Source organism: Panicum virgatum, chromosome 7N (genome assembly GCF_016808335.1).
Source record: "Panicum virgatum strain AP13 chromosome 7N, P.virgatum_v5, whole genome shotgun sequence".
NCBI lineage: Eukaryota > Viridiplantae > Streptophyta > Magnoliopsida > Poales > Poaceae > Panicum > Panicum virgatum.
Window position 1 is genome coordinate 37,707,574 of NC_053151.1, and position 22,257 is coordinate 37,729,830.

The 22,257-nt window shown below is 54.8% G+C and overlaps 2 protein-coding genes and 1 pseudogene across 3 annotated transcripts; all 3 read left to right on the forward strand.

Moving 5' to 3' along the window:
- The first annotated feature begins 12,429 nt into the window (after window positions 1-12,429).
- On the forward strand, window positions 12,430-15,485 carry LOC120681221 (WPP domain-associated protein-like). Its single transcript, XM_039962739.1, has 6 exons — window positions 12,430-13,671; window positions 13,704-13,980; window positions 14,086-14,585; window positions 14,657-14,783; window positions 14,864-14,965; window positions 15,426-15,485. The coding sequence occupies exons 1-6, from the start codon at window positions 12,743-12,745 to the stop codon at window positions 15,483-15,485; spliced, it is 1,995 nt and encodes a 664-aa protein (XP_039818673.1). The 5' UTR covers window positions 12,430-12,742.
- Window positions 15,486-15,787: 302 nt separating this feature from the next.
- Window positions 15,788-17,635, forward strand: LOC120683461. 2 transcript variants are annotated; one of them, XM_039965537.1, is made up of 2 exons: window positions 15,788-16,313; window positions 17,274-17,635. In XM_039965537.1, the coding sequence occupies exons 1-2, from the start codon at window positions 15,847-15,849 to the stop codon at window positions 17,455-17,457; spliced, it is 651 nt and encodes a 216-aa protein (XP_039821471.1). In that variant the 5' UTR covers window positions 15,788-15,846; the 3' UTR covers window positions 17,458-17,635. The 2 variants fall into 2 exon arrangements, with proteins under 2 accessions (XP_039821471.1, XP_039821472.1); XM_039965538.1 differs by having other exon boundaries at window positions 15,789-16,324.
- On the forward strand, window positions 17,605-21,339 carry LOC120683462 (annotated as a pseudogene).
- The last annotated feature ends 918 nt before the right edge of the window (window positions 21,340-22,257 follow it).

Consider the following 22,257-nt stretch of genomic DNA (forward strand, 5'->3'; position numbering starts at 1 on the left):
GGGCCGTCGAAGCTGGGTCCGGAGAAATTGTGTTGTTTCCTGGAGTGGTCCGGAGCCCTGTGTAGCGCCTTAGCTCAGTTCCGTACCCTAAGCCTACACACTCCACCACTCTGTAATAAGCACTGAGCTACCTGGACCTGTGCATCTAGAGCCCCGGACCTGGTACTAGCCTGGGACCCGTCCAGAGTAAGTCCCGCGGGCCTGCTACTAAGCTGTAACTTTGAAGTGGTACACAGGTTAAGTCCTGACTGGTGGTAGCCAGCCTCAAATCATTGAGGCTACCTACCAGGGGGTCCCGGCATCCGCTTTAAAGGTTTCATGCAGATCGAAGTCCAGTCTTGATGGTAGACAGACTCAAAACAGCTGAGTCTATCTCCCAGGGGGCCGGGGCGTTTGCTTTGAGCCAGACACCAACGATCAATCCTGCATACATCAAACAGCTAAGTCGCAGTATCGTTACTACCATGCGAACAAGCTGATTCTTCTCTCTGTAGTTCTTTCTGCTACGCAGGGGAAGGAATAAGACGCTCGCTCGGCTTGCAAACTATGTGGCACCTATGCCCAAGGAGGTCCAGAGTATCTTCTACGGCTCAGGTGGCAGACAGGTCCAAACAACTGAACCTATCCGCCTGGGGGCCAGGGCGCCGGGGTGCTGCATACCGCAAACCAGCAACTGACAAACAGCTAAGTTGAAGTTTTCTTCTATTTCAAAATTTTCAACTAGTACAATGTTTGTTACATAAAGCAAAAAGAAAAAAGATACAATGCCTAGCTCAAGGGTCTGCAGGCTCCCGCTTGAAGTAGGCGGCGACGAAGTCGACGACCTCCCGCACACTGTCCCGAGCAGCGGCCTCCATCTCCGCTACAGGGCCATCGACCACGGGAGTCAGCGAGATGGCCGGGTCGTGGCTCCGGAGGCAGGTCAGGATGTGCTCCGCCACCATCCGGATCAGCTCTCGGCCCTCGGCTTCGAGCTGGCCGGCAAGGACCGGCTCCAGACGCCGGAGCCTGTCCGAAGCGGAGCTCAGCACTGGAAGGGCATCAGCAATCGATGCTGGCGCCTCTGCCACTTGGATTGGGCTCATTCCAAAGGGCACCAGTGCTAGGCTCGCTTCGGTCGCCCAGTCAGCGATTCGCTGGGCCCCCACGCGCTGGTTCTCCTGGTGCTTCCGGACTGCCTCCTGGACAGCCTCCTGCACCCGGGTGTCCAGAGCCGCTTTGGCTACGTCCATCTCGCGGGACCTCTCCTCGAGCTCAGCCTTCTTCTTCGCCACTGACTCCTTTTGCTTTTTGAGGGACTCGCGCTGAATCCCAAGCTGCTTCTCTATGCCGGTGGCGTGGGACTCCCGCTTGGAGAGGGACTTCCGGTCCTCCTCCAGCTCCGCCTCGGCAACAGCTAGCTTGCTGGCCCTCTCCTCCAGCTGCTTCCGCCATCCGGCTAGGGTCCCAGAGAGCTCGTCCAGCTCTTGCTTGCGGATCTCAAGACCCTGGCTGCGGGTCTCAAGCTCGGACCGCTGGGTAGCGAGCCCGGTCTCCAGTTCGGACCGCTGGGCAGCGAAGCTGACCACGTCAAAGGCAAAAGTCTCCTCCCGCTGGGCCAGGGCCTTCTCCCGGCTCGATACTACAAGCTCCCGGTTGAAAACCTTCATACGGTTGGCTCGATAGGCCTCTTGGTCGGCCTTGAGCTTTGACCGGGCTTCAGCAGCACGGGAGGCTTCAGCCTTCGTGTGCGCTTCCAGGCGGGTGTGCCAGTCCGAGAGGCGCTGGCGCTCGCTCTCCAGAGTAGCCCACTCCTGTCGGAAGGCTGCCTCGGCGGAGGAGGTTGCCTCCTCTATCTACCGCCGGACCTGGATCAGCACCTGGGGAAGGGGAGTCGCTTCCTCCTCCGGGAGTTGGAGCTGCAGGAGCTGCCTGCCAAAGACCACCTCTAACTCCTCCTCTGCAACAGGATCGGAGCTGGACGTGGGAGCTTCCACTGCAGCACTTGTCTCCGGCGCCTCCTCCGCCGCCGCTGCGTCGGGTGCGGCTGCGCCCAGCACCGGCGCCTCCGTCGCCGCTGCGTCCGGTGCGGCAGCGCCCAGCACCGGCGCCTCCCTCGCCGCTGCGTCCGGTGCGGCAGCGCCCAGCGCCGGCGCCTCCGCCGCCGTCGCGTTGGGTGCGGCTCCGCCCAGCACCGTCGCCTCCGCCGCCGCTGCGTCGGGTGGGGCTGCGCCCAGCACCGGCGCCTCCGCCGCCGCTGCGTCTGCCGCGCCCACCACAAGCGCACCCGCCACTGCAGCGTTGGGGACCACCGGGCTGGCAGAAGTCGCTGCACCCGAGGATCCCGCACCTGCCGTCGCCGCCGAGGCCGCGGTCGCCTGGGCATCAGCCGATGAGCCGGCGATGGTGGAAGGGATGCTTGGGCGAGGAGCCCTGGCGAAACAAAGAAAATGAGCCTTTAGCATAAGCGGAGCACCGAGAATAAGGGGCGTGACCAGAATAACACTAACCCTGAAGCGCCGAGTATCCAGCGTCCTCGGAGGCCCGACGTCCGTTTTTGCTGCTGCTGCTCCCGCGGCTGCGGCGCAACCCGTGACTATTCCTGCTGCTGCTGCTGCTCCCGTGGCCGCGGCGCAGGCGCAACCCGGGGCTACTCCTGTTGCTGCTGCTGCCGCTCCCGTGGCTGCTGCTGCTGCTGTTGCTGCCAGCGGGAGGTATCTCTCGGCGGCGATGGCGGTGCACGACAGCTCCGGAGGTCCCGCGAAGACCGGATTCCCGGGAACTACCCTGGCCCGCGTCCTCGGCGCACCTCTGACGCTTCGCGGCGGGCTCCGTGACTGGGGTCCCGTCGCCCCTGAGTAGCCTGCGCCGGCCCGTCTCCCCCGACGACGCACTGGAGCTGCTCCGGGCCTGGCTGGGACCACTCGAGGCGGCGCTTCCAACCACGGCCTGCTTGCCCTTGGCGGTAAGGCCGGACCCCGCGATGTCCGGCGCATCTTGATTCCCGGACGCACCAGGAATCCGGAGCCCACGGTTCGGGTCACCTCCGGTCTGGCGTGCGGCCAGCCCACCGTCGTCGAGAGTCGGTAGGGTGGCCAGCACTGCGGTCCTCAGGCATGAGTCCTCGCAGAGGGGGACGACACCCTGGGGAAGGATCAGCTGCTCCGGGATGAAGGCATCCCCCGTCACTGCCCGCACCAGGACTTCCAAGGCTTCCTGGGTCAGATCGCTCCCCTCTCCGTGGTGGGTCCTGCTGCAGTCGTTGAGGTCGGTGAAGTTCCAAGCAGGATGCGGCCTCTGCTTCAGGGGGGCAATCCGGCGCTTCATGAAATCTCCGAGCACGTGCAGCGAGGTGAGGCCGCTCTCTGCAAGCGACCTGATCTTGCCCAGCACGGAGTCGAAATCCGGCTGCAGGATTGGCTTGGCCCTCCAGGATGCACGGTCGATGGCGGGTCCCTCGGCCGGCAGGGCGAGGCGCTCGTTGGCTTCGGTGGTGGTGATCACCCAATCCCTGCGCCACTCCTCCCACTTCCCGCCAGTAAGGCCAGGAATGTAAGGCATCGGCAGGTCACTCCTCATCTAGAAGTAGTAACCCCCCACTTCGTCCTTGCTCCTTCCGGACTTCACCAGGACGAAGAGATGGCGGAAAAGGATGACACAAGGCTGCACCCCCACGAACATCTCGCACAGGTGCACGAAGATGACCGTCAAGAGGATGGAGTGCGGCGTGAGGTGCTGAAGCTAGAGGCTGAAGTCTTCCAGCAGCAGCAGCAAGAACGAAGAGATCGGCAACCCCACGCCACAGGAAATGTGCGAGGTAAAAAGCACAAATTCCCCCGCGCGGAGGTTGCCGAGGGGAACCGAGCCTGATCGGATCCCCTAGCCAGTCTCCTGTGGGCTCCACCCTAGCAGGCGGCGCACCATGTTCAACTCTTCCTCGGTCTGGAACCGGCGGGGATGAACGAGGGAAGCCATCTCTCTGTGGAGGGGAAGAACAATCTGCGTGGGGAGCAAGGGGCAAGAAAAGCTCAAAGGAAAAGGAGCGCAAAGGTTGGAAAGAAGAAGGCGAATGCGGGAAAGTAACCGCGGTATGCGGTTCGCCCCATTATAAAGCCTGACTCAACCGGCGTGCCCCGGAACCGTCGCTGGAACCCAAGCGACGCCCGCACTTGGTGTTAACCGCCGGCCCATGACAAGGGAGCCCAGGCCCATCTGTTAGGGAGAGCGGGTAACCAACAAAGGTGTGAAAAGGCGGGATCTGAACCGTCGCTCACGCGCGAAGCGAGGTGGAAGCTGAGCTGACGTGCGCGTATTAAGCGCTGGCGTGGCCGGGCTTTTTGGGAACTGCGCCGGTGGATGGTCAAAGCCGGTCAAGACCCCTGCAGTAAGAAGCTTCAAGCTATGCAGAGCCAAATCGCAGTAGTGGCCCCACTTGCGGGTTCGTACCTCCCCCAAGGTGGGCCCGGGGGCCATTGTCGGTACCCTGTAACAGGGATACCCACTCTTACTGCGGCAAGGCAGGACCCGTGTAGTTATCCGTAACTGCGCGCAAAGGATGGAGTAGCCAAGTCCCACGGGTCAGGCTCTTTCCTCACCAGGCCAATGGCCCCGGACCCGTTCCCCACCTGGGGATGGGTCCGGAGATGCCACATGTCCCTAAGGAAGAAAAGCTCCGAGCTGACAGCCGAGGCCTCGGACCCCCCATAGGGGTCCAGGACCTCCTGCGTCCATCCGGACCTCCCTTACCGTGTGGGGGTCCGGAGCCGCCATGTGTCCCGGAGGCACGGGGGCGGACTCGTGCGCGAATCTTCCGCTGGAAGACTCGCCCACCCACCACATTTAATGCGGATGGTTGAGGCGTGCTCTGTCGCCGCGGCACGCGGGACAGCCTTTGTCAGGCCTCACTGTGCACCGCGTATTACCAAGGTACACAGTGCAGCCGCACCCGCGCGGAGCCCGTCTGCCGCATTAATTGGATACGACGGCACGGTACTTTTCCATCATGCCGCCTACGCTGCAAGCTACGCGGCCTGATCAGCTACGTCGCAGGCAACGCCGCTAGCTATGCCTGGCGCCGTTCCGACAATACAGCGCCTAGACACGCTGAATGGGGAACTCCAGGAGCACACAATGGAATCTAGGAGAGAGATCTCCTTCGCCTGCAATGCCATAATTATGAGCAGTACGTTATCTTGTACTACATCGTTGGATCCACCTGTCGGGGTCCCAATAGCCATGTACGCGTCCCCTTGAGATATAAAAGGGAGACGCTCGCTGTACACAACAGGCACTCGGGAGACACACAGACAAGCTCTCGCGGACTCTCTCGAGGCAAGGCAATACAACACACAGTGGACGTAGGGTATTACGCTCCGGTGGCCCGAACCACTCTAATCCTGCTGTGTTCATCGTGTTCTTGAGCGAGGTCGAACTAGGACTAGCTAACCCCCGAGTACACACCCTCTGGGCTTAGGCGGGTGCTTTCCACCACCCGACTGTGGGTTAGCACACCACGACAGATAGTTTCAATGTGAGCCTGAATAAATACATCACTAGAGTGTCAAAATAATCAATTCATAATAAAAAAACCTATTATAATTCTTTCATTAGTTCATTATAAAAAAAATTAACTATCCACATTATGCTTATATCTACTACAATCACATGTTTTGTCTACACTCATTCTAAAAATTTCTACTATCCACATGGTCATCTGAATCTAAAAATAAAAAATATGCTACGGTCATTTGTAATATATAGAAAATGATTGAAAAATATGTCTATAAATTTTTCATATTCAACCTTGCCAATAAACCTACTCCCACATTCAAGTCATCGGTTATATATATCTCAAATCATTGCATAAATCAAAGAAATCATACTCATCCTCACTATTTCTAAAAGTCACAAATTTCTCTAACTATAGAGCATAAAACGAAGAATAAAGAATATCAATAAAGAGAGGATGAAGTTGCAAATCTTTGGCGTACTTGGATAACTAGAACACTCACTAAAACTAGAACAAATGGCGGCAACTCTCTAAGGGAAGAACAACCCCGAGCTCGAGCTTCTCTGGTGAAATGGCACTGGCTCGGGCTCGGGGAAGAAGAAGGGTGCCAATTTATAGTGGGAGCATTAGTATCGGCTGGTGGCTCCAGCCGGTACTAACGCGCCACATTTAGTACCGGCTGGAGCCACTAGCCGGTACTAAATTTCCTCGCGGCAGTTTAGTACCGGCTGGTGGTTCCAGCCGGTACTAAACTGTCACTAGCTGTCGGTGGCGGATGTCAGAGCCTGTCGGTGGCGGACTTTAGTACCGGCTGGAGCCACCAGCCGGTACTAATAGGCTCCCAGGGCCACTGTTCCTTTGGCCCGGTACTAAATTTGCACGTTAGTACCGGCCAAAGCCGTGACCGGTACTAACGGCCGCGGACGAATGTGCGTTTTTCCAGTAGTGACTCCCACCAACTTGGCTGGCCACGGTATTGTCCTCCGTCATCGCCATCCGAGACCTGCGGCAACCCGGCCGCTAGGTCGCCATTCACCCACAATCTGCCGCCATCACTAGTGATCAGGGGCGGAGCCTCATGAAGGCGAAACTGGGCTCTGGCCCCTTTTGTATGCAAACTTTGCATTAGTTAAACAGTGATTTTAATACTGTTCATTACTGTAGTAGGTTAATTAACAAAGGGTGGGCCCCCTCATTCTTGGATCACGCTCCGCCACTGCTGGTGATCATCAGCACTAACGTGTTCCGCACTAAGCCAAATCCTGACTACAGGGCAGCCCCGCTGGTGACAAGCCGAATCCGTAACCTAACCGGTGGCGGCAGCAGAGCCGCGCCAGCATCAGCATGCAAGAGGAGGATGAAGCGCTAGCTGGGCGCCCACCTGGCTGTGACAAATAAAGCAGGCGGTGTGGCACGTGATCGATCTCCTCCAGCAGCCCACGCGCGGCAGCATATTCCACCTGGTTCACGCCGCCATGGAATCCCGAGGTCCGACCCACGCTCTCCGTGCATGTTTTTCTTTTCTCCCCGATGACTGCAGCTCCGACGTCTACGACTACAGAGCACCATGCCGTCCACGTCCCGTTTACCGGCGCCGAGATAAAGCTCCATGGCTCGATCAGCAGCTAGCCAGCCAGTCAGCACGCACCGACTAGTTGTCGTACTGTACTGTGCACGGGGCGCAGCTTGATTAAGCTAGCCGCTGCGGACCCTGCAGCGCTGTGCTACATCCCGAGCTGGCGTCGATCTCGCTCCACACACAACACCATGTCAGGTCGGCCGTCGGCAGCAGCTCGATCCTGAAGAGCGCTGAAGCGATGTGGGGGGGGTGCAAAAACAGGAACGCATCAGCCACTACTAGAAAAAGTGCCATAGGCACCGGTTGAGATTACCCTTTGGTACCGGTTTCTTGAACCGGTACCCCGAAAGTGGTACCAATGGCTCGAGCCTTTGGTACCGGGTAAAATAATCGGTACCTAAGGCCTCCAAAATGAGACAAAATATTCTTTCGCTGGGATTTGAACCCACGACCTCTAGCCTCGCACGCTGCCCCTTTACCATCTCAGCTACACAGTTGTTCTGATTGAGAAGGAGATATATTCCTTTTAAAGTAACCCATGTATGAGCCTAAGGTACCGGTTTGTGTTACCAACCGGTACCAAAGGCTCCTAAGGTACCGGTTGGTAACACCAACCGGTACCGAAGGCTCATCTATAGGTACCGGTTGGTGGTAACACCCGGTACTAATATAAAAATTATCACCCGGTACCTATGGAGAGCCTTAGGTACCGGTTGATAATACCAACCGGTGCCTAAGGCCCATTTAAAGATTCCATCCACCCCAAAAGTACCGGTATGGAGATGAACCGGTACCTATGCTACTATAGGTACCGGTTCATCTTGATACTGGTACTTTTAGGGTGGATCTAAGGCTTGTTTTCTAGTAGCGAGCGTAGCTAGCCACCCGGGCCCCGTGCTCTGCACGCACCTCATCCTGAGAAACCGTAGCCTACCCAGCGCCACCATCCATGCACGTACGTGCACGCCCCGTCTGCTGCCCTGCCTGCCTCGATGCGCACTACATTCCAAACACATCCACGCGCCTATCCTCAAGAATGGTGCACAATACAGATTCTTTCTATATTTTTTCTTTCAAAAACAATAACAATACTTCTTTCTTTCTACGTTTTCCAAAAAAAAACTAGGAGTATAGAGTACTTTACTTGCACCGAGACGTTACTGTCGGGACACGACGAGCAAAGCTCGAACAAATTGCCGAGTCTGGATTTGTTTAAACAGGCTTCCTAATTAAACGTCTAAACCCCCTATATAAACCCCATTCCGTCCCGTCGCCTCCGTGCCAACCCCTCCAGTTCGAACAGTACTTAGTAGCTAGCCATCACCGCCTACACATGCGCAGACGAGCCACCCCCGTGTGGTCGGACGCAGTTGATCGAGATCCAAGACCAAGAGGTGGCTTCGACGACTACCTCCTCACACCGCGTGGTCGCGTCCACACCTCTTCGTCGTCCCGCTGCTCCTCGTCGCCTCGGGTAATTAAGTGAAATCATCAGCGTAGCCAAGCCAAGCATAAGCATGCACTGACTGACCTGTTTATTTCCCGGTGATGGCACGGCACGTGACGTTTTCTCGCGCAGAGACGGGGCCGGCGCAGGTGGCGGAGGCGCGGCACTGCCTGTCGCAGAGCCACAGGTTCGTGGGCGCCAGCATGAGCTACCGGAACTGCGAGGGCGTGTGCAGGATGGAGGGCATCCCGTGGGGGCGTGTGCAGGTGGCACGGCATCGAGCGCAAGTGCTACTGCAAGTGGCTCTGCTAGAGTAGGCGGCCCGGCCCACGCAGCTTGCTTGTCTTGCATGCATGCATAGCTATAGCTTCGACGGGCCAGCCCAGGCCCGTTTGCTTGTTGACCGGCTGGCCCGGTCCATTTTTTGTTTACTTCATTGCACTGCATGCGCCATCCGGCCCGGCGGCAAGGACCAGCTAGCTTGAATCGGTCGCCCCGCCCCGTTGTTTGCCGTTATTCTGTCGCGTCCGCGTGTGCGTCGTGTACTATTCCATGTCGCATGCTTTATTACCGTGTAAAAGATGTTCTAGCTACCTGGAATCGAATAATAAACTACGTTGTCGCTGAATTATTACATCGGTGTCCCGTTTGCCGGCGCCGAAACGCTCCATCGCCCGACCACCCAGTCAGGCACCGGCCAGATTGTCGCCCTGTACCGTGTACTGCTCGACCCGAAGCTGAGGTCGCATCGCTCCACTTGGCAGATCACGGGTACCGCTCAACACTGTGTCAGGCTGATTTGTTATGAGAGAACAGTACTATTGACTGGCTGGTAGCTGGTGGCTGGTGCTGATTTAGTATGAGAGAACAATACTGCTGGCTGGTTGGCTAACAAGCCAAGCGAACACAACGAATGGTTTGTGCCAGAAGCCCAGAGCTGAGGTCAGCCAGGAGGAGCCACGGATGCTCCGTTGACCCTTCTTCGATCGGAGGTAAAAGAAGCTGCGTGCCCGCATCCATGGCGGCTAATATTTGGCGCAGTGGAGCGCGTCTCACGCCGTTTGCTGGTGCTTCATTCTGCGCGGACAGGCCACAGCGAACACATGTCCGCGAGCGAAGCAAACATCTCTGGAAGGCCAGCAGCACGCGCGCGTTCTCTCCACGAACACAACATGGCGACGTCGTGTCCGCAGAATTCCAACCGTTTCCGGGCACGCGTGCAAGAGTTCTCGTCTCGCCATCCGTTACCGAGCACGCAGCTTCCTCGCGGGAATAGGCAGATGCTTTTGCCTGGGCCCTGGGGATCGGGGCTGGCAGATGGCAGCCATGCTCATGCACATTCCTGAGCATTGGTCCCTCGCAGACAAAGCAGCGAACACTTGAAGCGCAGCCACCATCAACATGCCAACTGGCTCACGAGGTAGCAGACAAGCGGAAACGATAGCATCGGGGGCGGTCGTGTGTACCTTGAAGAGTAGCCCGTGCGGACGCGCTGGCCATGGAGGCGAGAGCGTGGCGAAGATGAAGGCGAACGTGGCCCCAGTGTATGCAACGCAGCTCGTCGAAGCTGAACGGAGACGACGCCTCTGTATCCCGGCCCGTGGCTGGATGCGCGCACGAACTAATCCTCCGCGTCGAGGCCGACCCTCCAGAAGAGCCGGGTCAGCCGTCAGCGGTGTCGACGATGCCAGGACGTTTCGCGCCCGGCGAGCAGGAAGCTCGTGGTGAGTACGCCCCCCGGCAACCCCGGAGGCTCTCGTCACTTGCGGTCGGTGCGAAGCGTGACAGTACATCAGGACATGGGAAGTCGTCCCAGACTGGCAGGCCGGCGCGGCGGCGAGCCACGGCGTGCAGCGAAAGTGGCGTCGTGGGCTCGCGGCCATGACCAGGGGTGGACGGTAACCGAAACAGCGACTAGGGGTGGACGGTAGTTGAGATACCGTCCACCTCTGGGTCCCTGCCAGCCGTTGGATCGTGCACGTTCGCTCCAGATCGGGCGAGATACGCGTACGCAGGGATTTGGGTCGTCGTCCTCAGTCATCTGGCAGCGCAACGGAGCTGGATGGCGCAGGCCGGACGGCGCGGCGGCGTTGCTCGGTGGCGAGTGTCCACCGGTCGACGGCGTGTGCCCACTGGTCGACGGCGCGAGAGACCTCTCCCGATTACCTCTAGACAAAGCGTCCGTGGGCCCGGGCAGGGGATGACCGGCCGGCCGGCTTGGGCACTCGGCAGACCCCAGATGCGCGCGGTCGCCGGCTCGAACCACATCGCCGCCTCGCCGCCGCCCAGCTGCCTCCTGCTCCAATTTTGCAATGCAGGGCCCTAATCGCCGATGGATACAGAGCGTGACAGGCTTGAGTGTTTCACTGCTTTGCATGTCCGTTCTAGTTCAGAGTTCAAATTGGCTATGCATTCCAGCCAATACACTCCATTTTCATTAGAAATTTATTGGTGAATTCAGAGTTTAGGGATTTTATTATCCCTATAGAGCACATTGGAGAGTAGCTTCTGCCGAAAAGGAGAGACAGGATATGAATACGTAACTCGTGCTTGAACTTCTTGTAGAAGCCTTGCATACAGAAGAGGATGTCGTCGGTGGGGGACGCGGTGCCGCTGGCACGGAAGTCCGACGATCGACCGCGGACATGGCATCCATCTTGGATCTTTCTTTTGTGCTCACCGTTCCACCACCTGCCGGTGGTCAGCACTCCGACTGCCTGCACTGCAAGAACTAATCCTCCACGTCGAGGACGGTGGAGACCCGCCAGAAGAACCGGTCAGCGTCGACGACGTCGTGTCGAGCCGTCGAGTACGAAGCTCGCGGTGACCACGCCCCCAGGAGGCTCTCGTCGCTCGCAGTCGCGGCGAAGAGCAAACAGGACACAGGAATCCGTCCCAGATTGGCTAACGAGCACAGCGGCGCTCCGCGCGAGCCACGGCATGCAGCGGAGCGCGGCGTCGCGGCCACGACCAGGGGTGGAAGGTAAACGAAACGGCATCCGGGGGTGGACGGTATTTGACATACCGTCCACCCTTGGGTCCGAGTCAGCCGTTGGATTGAGCGCGTGCGGTCCAGATAGGGGGCAAGGTTCGCACGCCCATGGAATCGGTCGTCGTCCTCGGTCATTCGGCAGGCGCGGGAGCTGCAAGGTGCCACGCGGGTAGGGCCGAACGGCGCGGCGGCGGTGCTCAGGCTCGATGGCAAATGTTCGCCAATCGACGACGACCTCGATGGCGGCGCAGCGGTGGTACTCGGGCTTGAGCCTGTCGTCTGACGGAACGGGTTGAGGTCATGCCGCCGCAGCCGATGGCGAAGAGACGGCGTCGGTCTTCCCAAGCAACGATCTCGACGCAACGCCGCTGCACCGAGACGGCGCGAGCGGCGGCGTCTTGAGGTCGGCTGCCCCGCGCCTCCGAGGTCTGGGCGGCGTTTTCTGGCTGCCCGCTGAAGCTCCGCCATGCCCATGCGGCTCTTCCTTCTCGCACGCTTGTGTCCGGACGATTGGTGGAGGCAGCAGCGCGGTGGACGTGCATCCGGGGGCGGCCGGACCTCCGCCGCGACGGCGCGAGCGGCCGCGTCCACATCTAGGCGGACCACGGGACGGCGTCCGAATTCCTGGTGAAGCAGCGTGTACGGACTCACGGTCCGGTCCATTTTATGAAGCTTGTAGCCACACACTCCAACGTGCACGCCGCAGACTTGGTCACCACGCCGCGCCGGCGCGCCGCGCTCCAAATGCCGACCGGGGGGGGGGGGGGGGGGGACGGTATTTAAGATACCGTCCACCCCTGGGTCTCCGACAGCCGTCGGATCGGCCACTTGCGGTCCAGATCGTGCGAGACTCGCTCGGGCCGGGACTCGGTCATCATCCTCAGATGTCGTCTCGCAGCGCGCGGTGAGCCAACAATGGCGGCTCCGTTCCTCGATCGGAGAAGGTGAGAAGCTGCGTGCGGAGCGCGTCTCGCGCCGTTTGCTGGTGCTCCGTTCCGCGCGGCCAGGCCACCGCGAACACATGTCCGCTCGCGAAGCAAACATCTCGGTCTCGGAAGACCAGCAGCATGCGCGCGTCCTCTCCACGAAGCCACGAACACAACATGGCGGCGTCGTGTCGTGCCCGCAGAATTCCGAGCGTTCCCGAGCGCGCGCGCAAGAGTCTCGCCATCCATCGCCGAGCACGCAGCTTCGTCGCTGGACTAGGCGGTCCGGGCTCTGCGTCAGTGGCGCGCGATGGACGCCTTCTTCAGCGGCCTCGACTCCCGGCTGCGGGTGTCGGTGAAGGCGGTGGACTCCATCATGGTGGGGCTAGTGAACGCCGCCATGGAGGATGCCTACAGGAAGAGCCTCTGGAAGGACGGCGACCTGGACCGCCTCTTCCACAAGCTCCGCTTCGCCGAGCTCGCCATCATGCAGCTCGAGTGGTGCCTCCGCTTCGTGCGCGGCGAGATGGAGGACGACGACGGCCTGGAGCAGCTGCTCGACGACCTCCTCGAGATGCGGGACCAGATCCAGGCGCGCCTCGACGAGGCCGAGCTCGCCGTCGCCGAGGCGGACCGAGACTACATGCGCCGGAAGCGCGCGGAACTCGCCCCGGCGCGCGGCCGCGAGACGCCGCCTGCGGCCGGGCGCCAGGGCGCTGAGGAGGAGTGCGGCCGTGCGTTCGGCGAGCTTAGGGTGTCGGTGATCCGGAAGATGTCGAGGATGAGGGCCAGGCTGGAGGACGCGAGCTCCACGCTGGCGGCGCTCATGGAGAAGGTGAGCGGCGAGGCGTCGCCCATGGCGAGGCTGCAGGAGGCCGGCCACGAGGGCGAAGGGGTCAAGGGGCTCTCGGGATTCTACGGCATGGCGCAGCTGCTCATGGAGTTTCAGGAAATGGTCCTGGACGCCGGCGTCGTCAGAGACAGCGTCGCGTCTTCGTTCGACGCCATGGAGAGGTCGGTCTCCGCGCTGGGGGCGGCCATGGATGAGCAGCAGTGGCTCATGGATGCAGAGAGGGAGATGTACAGCGCCGTTGTGGAGGGTTTTGTCAGGGAGATCAACGTGGGATCCGATCGCACGTCTTCTCCAGGTGAAGCATCTCGTCCACCTACGTTGCATCATGACAGTGACGCTACTGAGAATAGCCTGGAAGAATTCCAATCTTCAGAGGATGAAACTAGGCAGCTGCAGTCAGGAGGGCATATGGTAGCAGAAAGTCAGATAGCAGACAGTGCTATCAATTAGGAGAGCATTGTATCCACCGTGAGGAAGCTGAAAGGCTAACAGGAGTAAAGATTGATTCAGATGTCAGATCTGATCTACAATGTGTGTTATATACAGCAGTATTCAGAGACTTGGTGAGGAAATTGGCTGTTCAGGCATATGATTTACAGAAACTAAAAGAAGAGAAGGATGAAATGGACATCGCAAGTAAACTGCAGTGCGAGATATATGGCTCTATATTCAAAGACTCGCTGAAGAAACTGGATGTTCTTGCTGATGTGCAGAAGGTAACTGAAGTAAGAGACGAGGTGGACATGAGAAGTGAACTGCAGAATGAAATATATAGCATACTAGTCACAGACTTGCTGAAGGAACTGGCTGTTGATTCTGCTGATCATTTTATCAAGACCTTAATCAAAGATGAAGTGCATGCGGTTTTTCTTGCCAAGACTTTAAATGCTTGGAAGAGCGCAACTGAAATGGTTCATAGTGAGAGACACATCAAAGAAGAGATGATGCAAAACAATGTAACCACTGAAGATGAAGGCCCAGATTCCGATCAACATGGAGTACCTGTGAAGCAAGAGATTTTAAGTTTCGGTGCAAACCACGACAGGCGAAATTCAAAAGGGGGTGATCAGCAGGCTGAAATGTCAACAGTCAGAGATGATGTCTCTTATTCAGTTAAGAACAATGTTAAGGACGGATTGGAATACCAAAGGAAGGCACAAAGAGGGGAGATAGATATAGGTTTCAGCATGACCCCTGAAAGCACAATCAAGGAAATGCTCATTCGATCAACAAAATTTCAGGCAATGTCCATGGATTTTGAAGCTGTTACCTGTGGAAAATTAGAAACAGCTGTTCTAAGGTTTGTGAGTCTCCATTCCCTTATTTTCATGGCATGGGGCAATCGGAGAATGATATCTGATCCTTGTCCAGATTGAGAGACTTGGATAAACAATTGGCGAATCTGGTTGAACAAGTGAGTTCTCTTAAAAAAAGTGAACTCATTTACCGGACGCCTTTCACCAGGAGATGTTGCGACCTCCAAACAGCAGAAGCAGAGGTTAGAAATTATAAGAAAACATCTTGCTGCCGATTGCTCCATGGCCAAAGATACTTAAATTTGCCTGCCACGAACCTTAGGTGGATCTTCTTGGCGATGAGGTGGATCTACTTCTGGGACTTCTCAGAAAGACATACAAAGTTCTGGATCACTACTCGCCAGTTCTTCAACACTATCATTGGGTAATTTTCTATTTTCACCAAGTTGAATACCATGTCCATGTAAATTTAACAGGTGCAGTGTTATGTCATCGTGAAACAAATTTTTGTTGAAGCTAATGTAGTTACTGAATCTGCCATTTTTCTTACGTTCCCTGCCTGGCAGCTTGATAGCTAAGTTTTAGGGGGTGTTTGGATTCAAATACTAATACTCTAAATGCTAAACTTTAGCACTAGCCCATCTAAACAAGAGTGCCAATAGGCTGAGCTAAACATTTGCCAAGACTTAAATATTTTAGAAGAGATACTTAAATATTTTAGAAGAGATACGAGTGCTAATAGGTGCTAAAGTTTAGCACTTAATTTAACACATCCAGATAGGCCATAAATACATTTCCATTGATGTATAAATATTTTTTTCTCGTTTCATTCATTTTTGTTCGCCAGAAGTGAGGCTGAATTGTCCATTGGTTTGGTGTTTCAGATCAGGGAGACGCTGAACATGCTTGGGAAGGAGCTTGCCCTAAGGCATCAGATTCGTTAATATAAATAAATAAATAAATAGCATTCGGTGCATGTTGCCACTTATTTTCCCCGTCTAAAACTGAACAGAGTCAATATTTTTCCCTTTATAAATATGAAAGAAAAATGTTTAGAAGTAGTACAGTACAAGAGGTATCATTTCGCAAAAAAAAATTTAAAGAAAGGGAAGAGAGGGTATAAAAAACTAAATTATGCCACTTTCAAGGTAGCATTTGCAAACTTCCAGCTTGGATACACGTACTGATACTTCTGGAACCTTCCAGCCGTTACAGCTGCCGGCACCGCAGAAAACGGCGCGGATTCTTACCGCCCCTCGTCTCTGCCGCCATCGTAGCTTCTCAGTTCCGTCTCCAAGGGTCGCCATGGAGCTTGATCTCCCGCCACAACAGGTCCCGCAGCTCACAGACCTCGCCGCCGCCATCCACCGCGCAGCGGCTGCCGCTACCGCGCTATCCACGCCCTCTCCGTCCTCCCACGCCGCCGCCGCGGTGGCCGCCCTCCGCGACGCCCACGCCGCCATCGGCTCCTTCCTCTCCAGACTCGACACGGCCGCCACGTTGTCCTGCGACGATCAGCCCATGGCGGAGGGCGGCCAGGAGCCGGAGGAAGATGGGGAGGGGGAGCACATGGTCGGGGAAGTGGAGGAGGGGCTCCGGGACTGCGTCCTGCAGGGGAGCAAGAGGCGGAAGCGGCCCGTGCCGCCGTCGTGGCCCCTAGGACGCCGCAAGAGCGGCGGTTGCGAGGCCGCAGAGGCTGCCGCCGCTCCGGTGCTGGACGTCGAGGGGCGGCGGCGCGCGGCCATGAATCTACTGCTACAGTTCCATGCTTGGTGCGTAGGAGGTGAGTTACTTTCGTGTTTCGTCGCAGTACTTTATTGTCTGAATTAAAGATTTGATGGTAAAATTGTGAGTGAGAATTGCCATTCTGGGTATTTTTATCCAGAAATCATCAATGTCAAGTTGGTTTCAAATACGATGATGAGATTGAAATGCACTATAACAAGAAATCAACCAAATGTATTCAGAATTTCAGATTTGGCCAACGGCTAATTCTAGATGCAGCTCTAGGTAGGTTGTGGAAAGAAAATGATGGTTGATTAAAAAGCGTGTTTTGTGATGCTACTAAAAATATAGAAGCACTAATGGAAACTGAACTGTGAAATCTAAGAACTGCTACTCTGCTAGGCTGCTTGCATTTCTGCCTTCTTGAGGAGGATAATTAGTATGTCAACAAACTTTAGACAACTTTGTCCAAAGTTTTCGTACAGCAAAGAACTAAAATCAGAAGTTCATGTGCAGTAGTTTTGAAAGTGGCTGGGGTTTGTCTGGAATAACGAGACACAGAGTTAGTGGCCTCAGTAGGTATTTTATTTGGTGCTCCTTGGCAGGCCAGTAATCTAGAGTGTTGACAGGGAAATTCTTGAAGATCATAGTAAACATTGGGAGTACAAGCACACAAGTATTGGGCTGTGTTTTAACTAATACTCATTCGACTTGATACTAAGCATTCTTGATTTTAAATTTCACTATCCATGTGTATCGACATTCCATACACTAGATATAATTCTTTTGAATGCTAAGCACTGAATAAACCTAATTTCCCCTTCGGGAGCTCATCTGTTGAAGTGTTACTAATTTTTTGGCTGAGGCTCTATGCTCATCTGCTGCTACTGGAATCTGGGAAGTGATCCTTGCGCTAGTAATATTTTCCTGTTGTTTTTTCATCTGGATATCATTTATTGCTTCGCCGAGGATCGCTTCTCCTGCTAATTCACTCTAGTGATTTTCAGGAATGGGTTTACAAGGGCCTGCCAATCATTGCTTGCTGCCAGGAACAAAGGTTTTCGACAATGTTTGTGGGTCATTCCGTTCTTCACAGAGATGCAGCCAATCAGACAGACAGTAGGCAACATTATCCCACAGTGCGGACGGTTGGGGATTGGGCTGAAGAAAATGAGATGCCATTTCAGCTGAATCGTTTTCATAGTGAGACTAGATTTTTAGTAAGATTTGACCAATAAAGGGCCTGATCATCTTTCCTCATTGCTCTCAGTTCCGCTGTACCTGTACTGTTTATTCAATAGTAGTACTTCTGAATGGAGTGACAGCTGCTGGCTCAACTTGATATGTCATTGCAATTGGTTTTGCACAATGATCCTTTTGTCCACTACAGAATTGATTGCTGAGAAGTTTTGTTCGTCGTCATGTTTTTCTGAAGTCGGGTGAAAAAAAGGTGCTGATTCGCATAGCGATCGGTGTCAAGACTAAGAAAAAACAACCCCGACGGTCCATCCATTGGTCTGTCAGCGTCCGTTTTCACCGGCGAGCTTAGCAAAGTCCAAGTTCTCTCACCTGCCCGGAGTCCCCGGCCGGCCGCGAGAGCGGTGCCGGTGCGAAACCATGGCGGGTCCTCTCCTGCTGCTCGTCTTCCTGTTTCTCTCTCACGCCTCGGCGGCGGAGTACGGGGAGGAGCTGCTGCGGCGCGCGTGGGGGGAGCGGGAGTGGATGGTGGGCGCGCGCCGCCGCATCCACGCGCACCCGGAGCTCGCGTTCCGGGAGCACCGCACCAGCGCCCTCGTCCGCGAGGAGCTCGAGCGCCTCGGGATCCGCAACCGCGCCGTCGCAGGGACGGGCGTCGTCGCTGATGTTGGCTCGGGCGCGCCCCCTTTCGTCGCGCTCCGCGCCGACATGGACGCGCTCCCGCTCCAGGTCCTTTGTCCTGTACCCTCTCTCCCCTCTCTGATGCCGCTCATGGGTCCTGGCCACCTGGGGCTTCGGGTGTGGACATTGAACAGCAGTAGATGGTGCGAACAGCAGTAAGATGGCTTTTACGACTACGGCAGATGCTTGGTTGGATTGATTTCATTCTGTTGGTTGCGGACGACAGGAACTAGTGGAGTGGGAGCACAAGAGCAAAGTGGACGGGGTGATGCACGCCTGCGGGCATGATGTGCACACCGCGATGCTCCTGGGGGCAGCAAAGTTGCTCAGTCAGCGTTAGGATCAGCTCAAGGTAAAGTACAATTTTATAGTCCTGCTCGAATTCAATCATTCGTGAATTTAAGTTTTGTTTATACTAAGTACCTTAGAGTAGAGGCAGAAAATGAAACTACCTGATCCACTAGCACTGCAGTCATTGTATAACATATGCTCTCTAGTTCAGATTTTTTTGGCCCACATTGAATTTTATTTCTCAGATAAATTCCTGATTTTCAATGGACATCCTTATTTCAGTTGCAATGTTATCACTGACTGTAGGAACAGCTACTAGAATTTGGTTCCATATCCTAGTATTGAGTTTCTTTACCTCTAAATAAATGGAAGCAAATGTTTTTTTTAAAAAAATTTGATTTCATCCTAAATATAATCTAGTGGATAGGATATTTCTGACAGAATATCGCATAAACTGAGGTTAATGCTACAGAGCGCGCGGTATTAAGACCAGAAAATTTCCAATAACAAGAAACTAGATTAAAAAAACTTTGTTTGACTACATATATTTCAAATTCCCTTAAGTTATGTGGTTTGCAGAATGTACACTTGCATAGATTAATTAATAGATATTCATTTGTGGTGAAGGGAACAGTGAGACTCCTTTTTCAGCCTGCTGAAGAAGGCGGTGCTGGTGCATCTCATATAATAAAAGAAGGCGCTCTTGATGGGGGCGAAGCCATTTTTGCCATGCATGTCGATTATCGGATACCAACTGGGGTAATAGCAGCTCATCCAGGACCTACGCAAGCCGCTGTGTGTTTCTTTCAAGCCAAAATAGAAGGTAAAACTGGGATGGCTGATACCCCACACTTAAATGTGGACCCTATCGTTGCTGCATCATTCACCATCCTGTCCCTACAGCAGCTCATTTCCAGAGAAGATGACCCACTTCACAGCCAAGTATGATACTTTTCTTGGTAATGCTATTTTGCTATCTGATTTTTTAGAGCACAATAGAGAGGTGTTACAAATAAACCTAGATCAGAATGGACAGAACAATATTTCTTCTTACACAGTTAAACTGGGTGTTGGTTACTTCCTCAAAAAAATAATTAAATAAACTGGTGCTTGGTTACACCTTGAAAAATCTAGGGTGAAGATGTCGTCCTGGCCCTGGTTTTGTCTTAAGAGAGGGGAATATCGAACCCTCTAGGCAGGTACTCACATGACCTGCGAGCGCTCGGGTTCGAACCCGGGTGGGTGTCCTTTCAACTGGAGGCTAATGGTAATACCTTTAGAGAAGACTAATAGTGCTCCCTATTGCTAAAGATGGAGAATCATATAATGCAGACTAATTGTAATAACATTGACTTGCTAGTTGTTAGTTCACCCTTTTTAAGACATAAGTATCAATGGATCGTTCTCAGCAACTACCACCTAGCACTTAACACTGCATTTCAGACATAAGGATCATTCTCAGCAAGTACCACCTAACCTAGAACTGAACATGGACCACTTAGTACTGATCACTTGATCCTGCATTTGTTCGAATGTGGATTTTGGGCACTCGCGGTGCACCAATATTGCTGATTTCACGCAGAGTACCTTAAGGGAATATGGAACCTCTTTTTGTTGACTATACAGAATTACATTAAAAAAAACCTCAATTACGGTCATGCTACTCATGTTTACACTTGAACTCACTCTAGTTGAGAGGATGTTTTTTTCCTTAATTACCAATGGACCCCATAGTAGGTTTAACAGTGTGATCAACCTGAAGGGAATATCGATATTTGTATGTCAAGAATGCAATTGGCCAAAATCTTCTTGTAACATAAACCTGAAAGGAATGTGTATATTTATTCTGCTCAGGTGGTGTCGGTTACTTATGTCAAAGCTGGAAATGCCCTTGATGCCACCCCTGGAATTGTTGAGTTTGGAGGTACTTTGAGGAGCACACTACTGAAGGCCTCTACCGTCTGCAGAAAAGAGTTAAAGAGGTTAGTAAGATCATGCATCATGCACGACTTAATTTATTAGAATTATTTTATCGTAATATAGCTGTCTTCTGAATGCACTAGGACCTCCAGAGCACTGACTGCACTGATGCATTTTCCTTGGATAATTGCTTTCAATCTACATATATGATGAATGGTATTAATATTATAGACTTGTAACTGGCCCATACACATGCATGAACGTGGCAAGTCATGTTTCTTTATCTGAGTGGTACATGGCAATGTTGCTTGTCTTGACAAATTAAAGCTGCATTAGTGTTTCCCTCTCAAAAATAAGCGCCACCGTGTACCTAATTCTCAGAATACCAGGTGCTTCTGATAAACAATTCTGCATAGTGGGATTCCCATATACAGAAGGAAATGGAAATTCACCCCTTTTCAGGTGGTAGAAGGGCAGGCTGTGGTGCATAGATGCAAGGGAGCTGTCGAGATGGAGATTGACGGCTACCCGATGCACCCTGCTGTCGTGAACGACGAGAAGCTGCATCGCCACGTGGAGGGCGTCGGCAGGCGCCTGCTTGGCCTGGACAAGGTGAGGCCTGGGGGAGAAGATCATGGCGGGCGAAGACTTCGCGTTCTACCAGCAGCTGGCTCCCGGGGTTATGTTCGGCGTCGGCATTAGAAGCGAGGAAGCTGGCTCCGTCCACCCGGCTCACAACCCCATTTCTTCGTCGACGAGGATGTCGTGCCCGTCGGGGCTGCACTGCACACGGCGCTTGCAGAACGGTATCTCGCCGAGGGCTCCGCCGTCAACCAAGGAGACCTGCATACCCCTGGCTGATCCTGAGGTGAGTAAATGGTTTGGCGAGTATAAAAACGCACTGTAAATTGAACTGTCGAACATGTTATTCAGAAAACTGAAACAGAGTTGAGTTGGAGTTCAGTTCAGAAAACTGAAACATGCCATCGAGTTTGATCTTCCTGCGATTGTTTATTTGCACTCGTGCCGTCGGTGATCACCGGCGGCCAAGCGGCATTACACCCACGGCCCCATTGGTAGCTAGCGTTGCTGGCCCGCTGCCCGGTGGCTCGTCGCGCCCAAACGCGGCTGATCACGTGCGCCGTCGGCCATCCCGCTGCCAGGTCGGTGCACTGCACCCTGCCCAGCATCGATCAACGCATGCGTCACCGCCGGCCGCGCTCGATTGTCGATCTCACGCTACGTTCCGAAGACATACCCCTGCGGCAACGCCTCAAGAAAGGTGCACGGGTGTGACGACGGCCGGTGGGATCCAAAGCCCAAACCTCGCACCGTCCATGTTGCATTAGAAAAACCCTACCGGATCAGAATTCCATGCGCTGCTGCTGCTGCTCCGGTCCTGGACGAATTTAAAACAAAATCGGCGGATTTGAATCCTTTCTCAAGGGCACGAAATTAAACGGACCTGGATTGTGAGCGGACCGGGCCGGGCCGGGCCGCCCGGCGTTCTGAATGCCCCCCTATATAAACCCCGCTGCCGTCTCGTTCGGCACCGTGAATCCTATGTATCTTCCGGAAGATTTTTTCTTCCTCATCTTCCACTGTTTAAGATTCGTGCAAACAATCATAACCCTTGGATCCATCTCAAACCCTAACTCCTCTCTCTCCTAACCTTCTCTCTCCCCCACCCGCCGCCATCTGCTCGTGCTGCACTGCGCCCGCCCGTGCCTCGCGTCGCGCCCTCTCCTCACGCCGCATGGCCGCCGCCCGCACCCCGTGCGCCACCGCCGCTCGCGCCCCAGCGCGCTGCACCGCCGCCGCGCGCCGCCGTCACCCGCGCCCTCGGGAGCTGCCCCGCTGCCGCGCGCCGCCGTCGCCCGCGCCCCCGGGAGCTGTCCCGCC

What these genes read in the sequence shown, in the direction of transcription:
- LOC120681221 (XM_039962739.1), top strand. Translation starts at nt 12,743, where the DNA reads ATGGACGCCTTCTTCAGCGGCCTCGACTCCCGGCTGCGGGTGTCGGTG. An exon ending in ACTCGCTGAAGAAACTGGAT is followed by an intron (nt 13,981 to 14,085) that starts GTTCTTGCTGAT and finishes GACTTGCTGAAG; the next exon opens with GAACTGGCTGTTGATTCTGC. An exon ending in TTCTTCAACACTATCATTGG is followed by an intron (nt 14,966 to 15,425) that starts GTAATTTTCTAT and finishes TTGGTGTTTCAG; the next exon opens with ATCAGGGAGACGCTGAACAT.
- LOC120683461 (XM_039965537.1), top strand. Translation starts at nt 15,847, where the DNA reads ATGGAGCTTGATCTCCCGCCACAACAGGTCCCGCAGCTCACAGACCTC. An exon ending in CTGCTACAGTTCCATGCTTG is followed by an intron (nt 16,314 to 17,273) that starts GTGCGTAGGAGG and finishes AGTGATTTTCAG; the next exon opens with GAATGGGTTTACAAGGGCCT.